The 11,013-nt window shown below is 47.3% G+C and overlaps 2 protein-coding genes across 2 annotated transcripts; both read right to left on the bottom strand.

The window, feature by feature from the left end:
• Positions 1 to 205: 205 nt before the first annotated feature.
• Positions 206 to 6,189, bottom strand: SMG8 (SMG8 nonsense mediated mRNA decay factor). Its single transcript, XM_027781321.2, is given in 5 exon segments — positions 206 to 1,158; positions 2,120 to 2,995; positions 3,404 to 3,549; positions 4,216 to 5,813; positions 5,815 to 6,189. Coding segments are annotated over 5 exon segments (2,913 nt in total). The 5' UTR covers positions 5,910 to 6,189; the 3' UTR covers positions 206 to 960.
• A 143-nt stretch (positions 6,190 to 6,332) lies between these two features.
• PRR11 (proline rich 11) lies at positions 6,333 to 10,811 on the bottom strand. Its single transcript, XM_055796194.1, has 10 exons — positions 10,520 to 10,811; positions 10,172 to 10,280; positions 9,627 to 9,780; positions 8,967 to 9,089; positions 8,421 to 8,672; positions 8,196 to 8,294; positions 7,576 to 7,684; positions 7,410 to 7,467; positions 7,225 to 7,321; positions 6,333 to 6,724 (listed from the first exon to the last, which is right to left on the bottom strand). Exons 2-10 carry the CDS (start codon positions 10,276 to 10,278, stop codon positions 6,656 to 6,658), a joined length of 1,068 nt encoding a protein of 355 aa, XP_055652169.1. The 5' UTR covers positions 10,279 to 10,280; positions 10,520 to 10,811; the 3' UTR covers positions 6,333 to 6,655.
• Positions 10,812 to 11,013: the final 202 nt, after the last annotated feature.

Raw genomic sequence — 11,013 nt, 5'->3', positions numbered from 1 at the left:
ACAGCCACTGTGGCTAATACATCTTAGCTCAGGAAAAAGTTAAAAGTTGATTTACTGTGACTAATTTTTTGGCACAGCCTGCCACGTGTGGCGCTCACAGTATTAAAGCCACCTTTCAGTATGTCATGTAGCTCATCTTTTCAAAAGCATGGTATAATTACCCAAAGTCCCTCCATTTAAAATTCAAACTGGGCCAAAACCATCCTTTCAGCGACCAAAAAAATCTTTTTAATCGCTACAAGCCAAGCTGCACTGACAATGAAGCTGCAGTCAGCTATAATGAACAAGCTTATAAAACTGTCTCCCAGATTTACCAGCAGATTGTCTCCAAAGAGACCTGTCATTCCCAAATATGAAATCAAGTTGGCCTATTAACAAAATCTGATCTATGAATACAAATAAAGTAAAATATTTCAACTTAATATAGGAAAGCAGCGCTTCTGGCCAAGGTGTTAATACAAATCAGAACTGCAATGCTTTTTCTTTTTTTTTTTTTTTAAGACAAGATCAAAGACAACCAACATCACTGCATTCAAAGCGTCTATTGTTTACATACAAATAGTTTGGAGAAAAAGAAAATATTCTGCCCATCATTGCCTCAATATGACAAAGGAAACTCTTGATTTCAGGCAGTGCTCGTTTTCAAATATTCCTAAATACGTATGTAGGAAGGTAGTGTGTGGAAAAGCACTATCATCAAAACATTTAGTAATACAAGCTCAGTACATTACCACAACCAGCTTTTACTTTTTACATATGAAAATCCAATGAACAGAAACTGTATATGCCTCAGATTCCTTTCTCTCCTTTGATATCAAACTTTATTTTCAACCTGACTGTGTTCCAGTGAAATGCAGTGGGCTTGCAATGATAGCTGTTGGATAACAGACATGGTGCGAGATCCATGATTTGGATTGAAGACAGTCTTTTAAAACTAAATTTAATCTACCAGAATAATTCTTATTGTGTAATTGCTTTCAGTATTCCTCGGAGAACTTTGTAACTCATTAATTGTTGGCTTTCTTTGGGAGGAAAGCAGGGTCCACGTTCTGTCACGTAGGCGTAAGGAAATCTAAGCACCCATAGTCCATCAGACGGAAGGGTTATTTCCTGCTTCTCAGGGTAAAACACCGGACAAGGCGGTGGCCCTGGCTGAACCTGAAATCAAAAGGAAATATGAGCAGAAAATAAAATGCAATTAGAAATTTAGTAACAACAACAACAAAAAAAAACCCTTAAAAGCAAACTGAATCCAAGGAAGTCTATTAAGTCTCACCTACAACCAGGCTCTTGGCCACTGCAGCACACTCCAGGAAAGCACTTTGCTGTTACTGTGAGACACCCATAAATTCCCAGTTTTATCACAGCGGAAATGCTGAATTTAAGGCTGCAGGTTACGTCTTGCCAAAGAGATCCACAATATAAACACAAACCATTTGCCTCTCAGGCAGCAGTAAATGCTGGGTTAACAGTGGTTTCAATGCCGTAGCACAGATATCCTTGAGCTGTCACCTCACGCTAAACCAACGTGAATTTTCAAGGATTTCAGCAACATTTAATAGGGCTCTTGTATAATTCATATTAAAAGATTCAGAAAGTCTTCTTCACATGAGGAATTGATGTGTGGAACCCACAACACACAGCATAATGGATATTCCAAGTAAATCACCACCTTTTCCCCTCCTAAATTCACAGGGCAACTAATAATAATAAATCTCAGCAATGAGTCACTGCTTTTCTCTGACATTTAAAATAATAAATTCATTCTTACATGGTCATTACTCACTTGTTATCTTTTTTTAAAAAAGAAGCAATTATTACCGTATAGAATACCATTAATTCATCATTGATAAAATATTTTTTAAAACTCACTTTATACAAAGTATAAAGCTGGTATAAGCCAATCTTGAAGTTTAAAAAAAAATCAACAAACTGTTTATAAAACAGGTACTTTTGGCAACTACTGCCTTGAAAAACCTGATTGAAGTTGGTTTGAGTCAGAGTTTCTTGTAGCACCCCTCCAACACCCTTCGCCTGTCACCCTCGTGCCTTCCAGTCCTGCAATTAATGCACCAACCAACCCACCCCGTCTCTGCAGATTCCCTCTTGCCTTTCTCACCTGAGGCGTTAACGTGATCTGCAGCGGAGCATCAGGAACCACCACAAAGAGTCTCATGAACTGAGCGTAATGTGGCTTGAGTCCTCGGCCTTGAGTCGAGGACAGGATGTACAGCGGCATGTCAGAATTGAGGGCTTTGATGGCGGATTCCTTTGGCCCCCCTCCCATCACTTTCATCACCTTATCAGGCCCTGAACACATGAACCTCCTACCGCGTGCATCTTCGTACTCAAATCCTACAAAAGCTCGAGCTATGTCATCTCTCCGTCTTCCTCTTCCCATCACCACCGCACTTCTTTTTCCAGGAACGGCCTTGTTAGGTGCAGGCCAGGAATTGGTATCTAAGTCTCCTTCATCTTCAGTTCTCGTCCTGATGACAATGTCCCAAGGCATTAAATAGTTTGTTCCCGGGATAAAGCCTTGTTGATCTAAGCCTGTGTGGAAGTTATAAGCCTTAGCAGGCCCCAGCTTAACCAGCGACCAGCTGGAGAATTTGGGCAAAAGGCCTTTGGGGCAATTCGAATGGAGCATCCCTGGGAGGTACTCGACAGTGGATGCCTGGCGGTCTACCAGGCTCGGCCTTTTCTCGCTTTTGGAGTCTCCACTCTGCCCATGGCTTTCTGTGTTTTCCCCTCCCCCCTGGGCATCAGGTGGGTAAGTGCCCAAGCTGCCCGTCGACTGACCCAGGCTGAGGGCTAAGCTCAGGCCTGTGCTTTCTCCCTGAGTCTGAGGTTCTTTTTCTTTAAGTTTCTCAATCTCGCCTTCCGGAGGGGCAGGTGATGACTCATCCCGAGCGGGCGCTGGATCAGGTGTGCTTGGCTGAAATACGGGAAAGTTGATGTGCTCCAGTTTCCCACAGCATTTTTCTTCCAGCAGCTATGAGAAAGAAAATGTGGTTATCTTTCCATCTTCCACCTTGGAGATGAGGGAGTTCAGAGTTATAACATTCAGCAGCTACAATTAAGATTCAAAAGGTTTGCACTATGTGAGAACTGAAGCAGCAACAAGAACACAGGCCACAAACGTGACCGATGTAAAATTCACATGAGCCAACACACTGGAAGTGTAAACGGATGCTCCTGTGTGCACGCACCGGGGAAGACTGGAACTGCCCACTCAGCTCAACCCACCGTGCAAACAATTCCTGCTCCCAGAAACATCCAATGTTTACAAGATTAAGAGGTTAAGGTTAAGAGGAAACTTAGTTGAAGCCACTTCAGAATAGAGACTTTACCGATGAAGCAAAAGAACCGCTTGAAGCAACAATCGAGATCTAACAGTTACCTGATAAAAGTCGTAATTAGCTGCTTTGATATCAAAGGGGTCATCCCGTGGAGCTTGCTTCCTTCCACAGTTACAGGCACCAGTGGAACGAGCCCGGCTGTTGTGGTACAGAACTGGAGGATTTCTGTCTGCCTCTGGCTTTTCCCCTAAAAGTAAAATCAATCAAACCCTAGATAAACTGCTCACCCTTTCTAGAGATTCGCTAATTCCCTCCATCCACTGCCTCCTCCTTGATATATACATACACAAAATCATTTGCCGGCAATCCTACTTTGTCAAGCAACTCCTCCTTTCTCACTTTTAATACAAAGTTCCAGTGTAAGCTAAACCACTAAACTGAATCTTCTTTGCTTTTACAGCCTTTTCCTAAAAGGCATAAATACTTCTTCTGCCTGCAATAAGTGTGCATCAGACAGCTTCTATGCCTTGCTAGACATCAATCAAGCTATTTAACAAAAAAAAAAAAAAAGGGGGGGGGGGCACTTATGCTTCCTAGAGAACTTTTGCTCTCTTACACACGTATTGTTAGGAGGACTCCAGGGTAATGTTTCTGATGAGCATGACGGGAGTCAGAGTTACTACTAAAATTAAAGTTACTGCTAACAGCGGACTCGCTCCTGAACACTACTAACCTAAAGGAAACCTGCCGAACGGTTTGGCTATAATTAATCCCACTGTACAAAGACGACACTTTAAAGCTGCCAAACTTTCATCTTCCATAAACATGCAAGAGTCAGCGCTTTCAGCCTAAGACATTCTAAAGCAGATACAAAATTAAACTGTGAAACCTGATTACAAGCGAGCTTCTTTACCTGCTTTTGGGAGCAGATGAAACTTATGCACACAGTGCTGATCAGTTAAACTTCGCTCTTCACAGAGCTGATGCCCGTTGCTCCAGAACTTGTAGCAGTCCTCGTTAAGCTGCATGGCATACTTATGAAAGGCTGGGCCGCGGGCATGCTGGCTGTACACACGCAAGGCCTGTGCCAGCTGGTTCTTATGGACCGTCATGGTGTAGTTGTGGGGCAGGTTGGACTGATAGGCGCTGTGGGCCATGGGTAGAGCCTTCTGGCAACGGTTTTCTGAGAACTTGGTGTCTATATCTAAATAGCCTTCCAAGACTTTGATGCTGCTCATGATTTTTGAGCTCAGTTCCCCAGTGAGAGAGGTCGGGTCGTCATCTTTGCCTTCAATGGTCACTTCATACAGTTTTAAAGCTGCAGAAACCCACTTCTGGTAGGTTGGGAGCTCAAAGTGAGAGGGCTGCGGGTTCCTCCCCACACTGTCGTCGAAGCCCTTCTTGCTGAGCACCAGCTCCACGTGCTGCCATAAGAACTCCTTGAGGGTGCAGTCCACAAGCTGCCCGGAGGAGCTGGAGCTGCTGCTCTCTGCATGGAAGGACAGCTGCTGCCTGCCATGCCGCATCATCTGGTACCTCCTGGGTCCCGACAGGGCTGGAGCCAGCAGTGAGTCAGTCTCTCTCATGGTGCAGTTGCTCCTGAGCTGGTCAAGAAGCATGGCCACTGGATCGTCTCCGTCCAGGGCCCCACCAGCCACAATGTACACAAAAGCCTGGTTAGCCGGCACGGTGAACAGGCAGTTGATGCTCTGGTTGGTTAACACCCTGCTCTTGCGGAAGATGCGGTAGATCTGATCCTCCAGCGCGTGCTGCAGCCTCCTCTTCGGGGAGTGCTTCTTGGGGGGTGGCTTTTCCAGGTGACCGCAGGGGTCCTGGCCCCTGCTCGGGAGGGGATCCACCTTCAGGGCCCCGTTGAGCTGGAAGAGGAAGAGGAGGCGCGGAGGGCACGGCCTGCAGTTGAGCTTCCACTCCTTGCCGACCGGGCAGTCCTTGATGGCGGCCTTCAGGGAGGGCAGGACCTTCTGCCGCAACCCGTCCAGCGCCCTGAAGACGCGGTCGTAGGTGATGTCGAAGGAGCAGGTGGGGTGCACCAGCAGCAGGATGTGGCAAACGGAGAAGAGGTAGAGGAGGCTCAGGCAGTGCAGCTTCTCCTGGTGCTTCCAGAACTCGTGGGCCTCGGCGTGAGGCAGTGGGGCCGGGCCCCCGGAGGGGTGGCCGGGCCCGCTCTCCCTCCTCTCGGCCGCCGCCAGGTCCCCGCAGGCCCGCAGCAGCTGCGGCGTGTCGCAGATGGAGGTGAGCACCAGGTACAGCACCCGGTTCTCCTGGCTGTAGTAGGCCTGCAACTCGTTGTAGTCCTTTGCCACCGGGTCGCACTCCTGCCCGGAGCCGCCGTCCTCCAGCTCGGGATCCTCCTGCCCGAAGAGGGGGAAGACCTGCCGGTCGCACACGGTGCTCACCAGGGCCGCCTTCTCCGAGCACAGCTGCAGCGCCGTCTTCCCAAAGATGCCCACCACGCACACCTCCTCATCGCCGCCCGCCGCGCCCCCCCCCCTCGGCGCCGGCCGTGGCGCCCAGGAGCAGCTCCCGCAGGCTGACGGGCCCCACCGCCGCCCCCATGGCCCCCGCCGGCCCGCCCGGCAGCGGCATGGCCCCGCTCGGCCCGCCCGGCAGCGCCGCGGCCCCTACACTGCGCCTGCGCCGCGGCGGGACGCGATCAGCGGCGGCGCCAGCGCGGGGGCGGCGCTGGGGCGGGACCGGGCCGTGGGCAGCGCCGGCCGCCCGTCCTGCGGCGGGGCCAGCCCCGGGGCGCCCCCTCTCCGGAGGCGCAGCCTCTGCCCACACTGGACGTGGGTTTGCGGCAGGCCGTCCGCTGCGTGTCCTCGGGCGGTGCGGGCTTGGGACGGGGTAGGTGTCTGCCACCAGCCGGGAGCCACGGTACCCATGTCAGCTGCGCTGGTCCTGGAAGCTGGTAGCCTTTCACTTTAATGACAGAGAGCTGAACTGCTCCGCTTTGAGCCTGTACAATTACCCTCAAGATCTTTTTTTGTTAAAAAAATGTAAAAATAGCACTGAATTTCAGCGATGCGTATTTATATCACAAGCAGTACCGGTGCTGGGAACGTTAATAGTCCCCACTTCAGGAGCAGCCAGGTATCAAAAGACCCGGGAAATCGTGGTGGGTTTTTTTTTCCCATTAAGAAGATGCAACCAGACCGAGACACATCAGAAAGACGCTGGCTTTAAAAAGCAGAAATGTGCTATATAATTTTTTTTTATAATGCCCCATTCTCATATGCGGTAGATTTACTTGCAAATACATATGCCTGAGCGAGATAAAAATGGCATTCAAGTGGCTTGCTGGCTACAGATGACAAACAGATTGTTCCAGAAACCTACTTTAGTTCATCAAAGCTGTTTGCAGCACTGAACTGGGCAGGAGAGGGACTCTTCGGATGAGCCATCTGTCAAAATAAGAAAAGGGTCAGATCTTGGAAGATGAACTTGGTACTAATTACAACAAAATTTAGGGTGATGTCTTGACAGACACCATAAAACAGACACAGCAAATCCTTAAAATAAGACGTTATTAACCCTCAGATTTTGTTCTCCTGCAAACTAGAACAATGAAGTTAGAGATTGCATTGAGGCACTACAATGGCCATCAAAAAACCAATTTTTCCTCCAGAAAACTTCTCTTTGGCATTGTCAGATAACCTGCTAGAAGACAGGCATTGGCATTCCAATTCAGCAGTTTCCTCACCAGCAAAGCAGGAATCAGTAAAAACAAGCCCCCTTATTTGTGCGTACTTGGCACTTTTGGATGAGAGTTACGGAGAGATTTTAACTTATGTAATGCATAGTGATGGTGCTGCATTGTAGCAGGGGGCAGGGTAAAATCCATATGAAATCCTATGGATTTTAAAGTCAGTTTATCGATACATAAAGAGACACCATGACTTGCCTGAAATTTGCGCCGTAGTGCCTGTGTCATTATTGGTGTCAACCCAGTCCCACATTCAATGTTTTCTTTGCTATTTAGTGGAGTGCCACCAGGACTTCTGGAAAGGTTGAAAACAAGGGGAATTATGATGAGTTCTCTTTTTTTTTTTCTAGAAAAACAAGACAAGCGAATAGGAAGGAACTTACCTTTGTATATTGACTTTCTTCAGATGTTTTCGAAGATCAAACTGATTTTTAGGGGGGGGTACTAACAGAACAAAACAAATTGTTAACATAGTTTTCACTCTAAACAATGTTAATCACTGTTTAGAACAGAAAAATCTGATGTCAGAAAGGAAGAAAGCATCTTACATTAAGGTGTTTTTAACGTGAGCTGATGGCTTGGATTTAGATCTCAGACTAACACTCTGTAAATCTGAGACTGTAATTAATGCCTTGCGTGTCTTCACTGGTGATTCTGCCTGAAGTGAGAAAAGAGATGTTACCACAAATAAAACTTTAGAAGGTATCATGGACCTTAAATCTATGTAATATTTATACTCTGAAAGATTTCTGTGGTTTATGGCTTTCTTGAATCATTAAGATTTGAATGTGCCTTGGATAGAAACAGATTTATTACAAACCCCCAACTTTTGCAAACAAGATTTCAGCTGGACAAAAGGAAGCCCCAAATCTGTTCACAACAGGCAGACAAAGCTACATGAAAGCTACACGTCCTTAATGTAAAATTAGAACTGTCCTGTGTGCCAGGTGAGATTTGAGTTAGTCACTTCATTTCTTCACTTCAAACGCCCAGGTGCAGATTTAGAATGATGACTTAGAGCTGATTGCTGGGTTTTGGAAGGGAAGAATTAATTTCTTGAAAAAATTCCACAAGGGGCTAAGAGAAGCACTGCAGGAAAGACACCAGTTCCAGGATGGAGTTTGCCTCAATACACCGTCATCTATTTATCCATGTGTCCCCTGGGTTACCTTATCTGTTCTCAGGTTTCTGTCTGTCTTCTTCAGTTTAACATCCAGCAGGTCTTTGAGGGTGATCTGCATCGGCCCATCTTTCTTCAGTGGTGGTGCCTGAAGACAAAGGTGGTTGGAAGGGAAATTAGGACTGGGAAGTGACTGAGCATTCACAAAGACAAATGTTTCTGATAAAACCAGGTCCAAAGAACCCAGCCATGAGAGAAAATCCTTACTCCCTACCAGAAGTGCTTTAGCGCCATTGCCCCGCTTGAGGAGGAGAGGTGCTGGAGGCAGTTTTGGTGGGGGCAGTGGTGGTGGTGGTGGTGGTGGTGGAGGAGGAGGAGGTGCAGATGCAGGCTGCAGCTGTATTGCAGAAGGCCCTGATGCTGATGGCGGCGAGCCCATCTGCATTTGTACAGGAGCACCCGGAACTGGTTTATTACACCTTTGACAAAGAGAATTTTCTGAAGAAAAGGCTGCAATTCCATTGACCTGAAAACAATATAAATAAATAAAAGAATATTGAATCGACTGGCAAAAGTAGATGGAATTTTAGAGAACAAAGTTTCTGGCTTCAGCTGACCCAGAAAGACATAAAAAGCCTCTTAGGAGGCTTGCCAGCAAACCAGTTCCCTCTAGCTATGAAGTAGCTGCATTTTAGTAATGCTGAATGCAAACAACGCCCAATGAGAAGCTCGTAAGATCTCAGCTTATCTGTACTGACCATGGTTCCTTACATGCATACACAAGCAAACATTACCCTACCCTGCTGGGACTGAGACTGACCTGGAGTGTTAATTGTAGTCTGGAAAATTCAGTTTCCAACTTTTCCAGCTGCTCTCTGAACGTGTTTAGCTCCCTTAAGTAGGTTTGTGATGGAAATATGAGGTCTTTAACTACCTTGAAACTCTAGGCATAAAAAGAAACCAGATCAGCATTTTCACCACCGTGTTATGTTTCCAGAGACAGGGCTATGATTACTATTGAAAGTTCTGTCGCAAGGACTTATTGTAGTCAGTGGAAAGGCAAAGCACAAAGATATAAAATTTCACCAAATAGCTACTTGGCAGGAACCCAAGGGGTGACTTCCCCCCAAATAAAACTTGAACTTCACCAAGAAATTCTAAAGTATAATTCACATTTGACCTGAAAAGCTCATACAATCATTTCTGCTATGAAAGACAGACTGCACCCTCTGTCACTGCAAATCCTCTTGATATTCCAATAAAAAACCCCTACAATTGCATGTATGCATTTTATGTCCACAGTTGCCTTGACGCTCTTCTCATATTTATTCCTTCAACAGTGAACACTAAATATACTTTAGATGTTTCAATAGATACAACTACAATTACAGCTTAGTTCTCAAATCCCACTGTACATCCTGCACCTGAGGGCTAAGAACAACCTCACACACTGGCAAAAATAGAGAAGTAGAAAACATACCCGTGCAACCGTGATCTGGCACCAACAATACAAAACCAATGCTGCTGTTGTAAAGGGGTTTACTGCGTTTTTTACACTGGGCAAGGCTAATGACCAGAGTGAGGACAGATGGCTTTGGACGGATGAGGTTTCCAACGGAAGATCACCTGCTGACCTGGGACAGAATGTTTCAGAATGAGGCCATACTTACATTTATCATTTCAAACTTTAAAAAAGTTAACTGTGACCAATCATCTGGAAATTACAAGTACCAGCAACAGCAGGTGACAACAGCGCAAACACAAGCACAGAAACCAGGGAAGACCAAGATACATTTCAGTAAAGGAGCAGGAGGAATAATATTTGCAATACATTTTTATCCAAGTTGCTTTTCCTACATATTAAATAAGAGTACTAGAAGATACAGGAGATGAAGCGATCTCACAGCATCCACGCCAGGATGTAGGCATGCTTCAAACACAATTCTACTACCTCTGTTCCACAGGGAGCAAACAGCAGACCCAGGAACTGAGTTAAAAAAGAAAGGTTCAAACTGAGCCTCTTACCGAGGAGGACAGCCTGCATCCTGAGGCTTTGCAGCATCTCCTTTTTTTTCCAGCAGCAGTTTTGCTCGGGCTGTCCGTTTTCGTCTGCGTTTCTTATATTTTGCCATTACTGTTAGCAAAGGACACATTTAAAATTAACATATAGAAATGTACTTGTGTTCACGTGGGGGGCAGAGCTACCACCACATAGGTAGGGAAGAGCATGGGCTGCATCTTAAAAATGTTATTGGCTGGTGTCTTGCTGGAAGCACCACATACAAGTGATAAATAAAAATACATCCTCCCTGCAGCTCCTGCGACCCAGCAGATGCGTTTGCACACGCAAGGAGCCAGCAATGGAGAAAGTACCGGTTTACATGGGTTTTGCTGATGGATTTTCTTTATCCTGGAGGGACAGACTCTGCACTTTGGGCACATTCTGTTTGTAAGGAGAACGTAGGCAAAACCGACGAAGAAACCCAGGCCGCGGCACCTCCCCAGCCGTTACCGCAACAGTGGCCGCTCAGCCACCCGGCTCCAGCCGCGCTCAGCCAGGAGCCCACGCCGAGGAGCGAGCGGCCCCTCTCACACGACTGCCCCAGCCGAGACAGGGTGTCACGAGTGGCCGGGGACACGAGCCCGCCTCGCCGCCACCCACCGCTGTCACTCACCTCCCCGCCCGGCGCCGCCGATTCAAACCGCTCCCCGCGCAGCGCCCAGCCAATGGGAGCACCGCTCTCAACCGCGGCCCCCGCCGCCCCCGCGCGTCCCATGCTAGCCGACCGCTGATTGGCCGCTGGACCGACGCGGGCCCGAGCTCGACGGGAGCGCGACTCCGCCCCGTCCTGGGCGCACTGAGGCGA

Source organism: Falco peregrinus, chromosome 2 (assembly GCF_023634155.1).
Source record: "Falco peregrinus isolate bFalPer1 chromosome 2, bFalPer1.pri, whole genome shotgun sequence".
In the NCBI taxonomy this organism is placed as follows: Eukaryota; Metazoa; Chordata; class Aves; order Falconiformes; family Falconidae; genus Falco; species Falco peregrinus.
The sequence above is the reverse complement of the archived record's forward strand: the minus strand, read 5'-3'. Positions and strand labels throughout refer to the sequence as shown.

Excerpts from the sequence above, each read along its gene's own strand:
- PRR11 (XM_055796194.1), bottom strand. The coding sequence starts at position 10,278 with ATGGCAAAATATAAGAAACGCAGACGAAAACGGACAGCCCGAGCAAAA. Across the intron at positions 8,673-8,966 it reads GACTACAATTAACACTCCAG|GTCAATGGAATTGCAGCCTT; the intron begins GTCAGTCTCAGT and ends TATTGTTTTCAG. Across the intron at positions 8,295-8,420 it reads ATGGCGCTAAAGCACTTCTG|GCACCACCACTGAAGAAAGA; the intron begins GTAGGGAGTAAG and ends CTTTGTCTTCAG.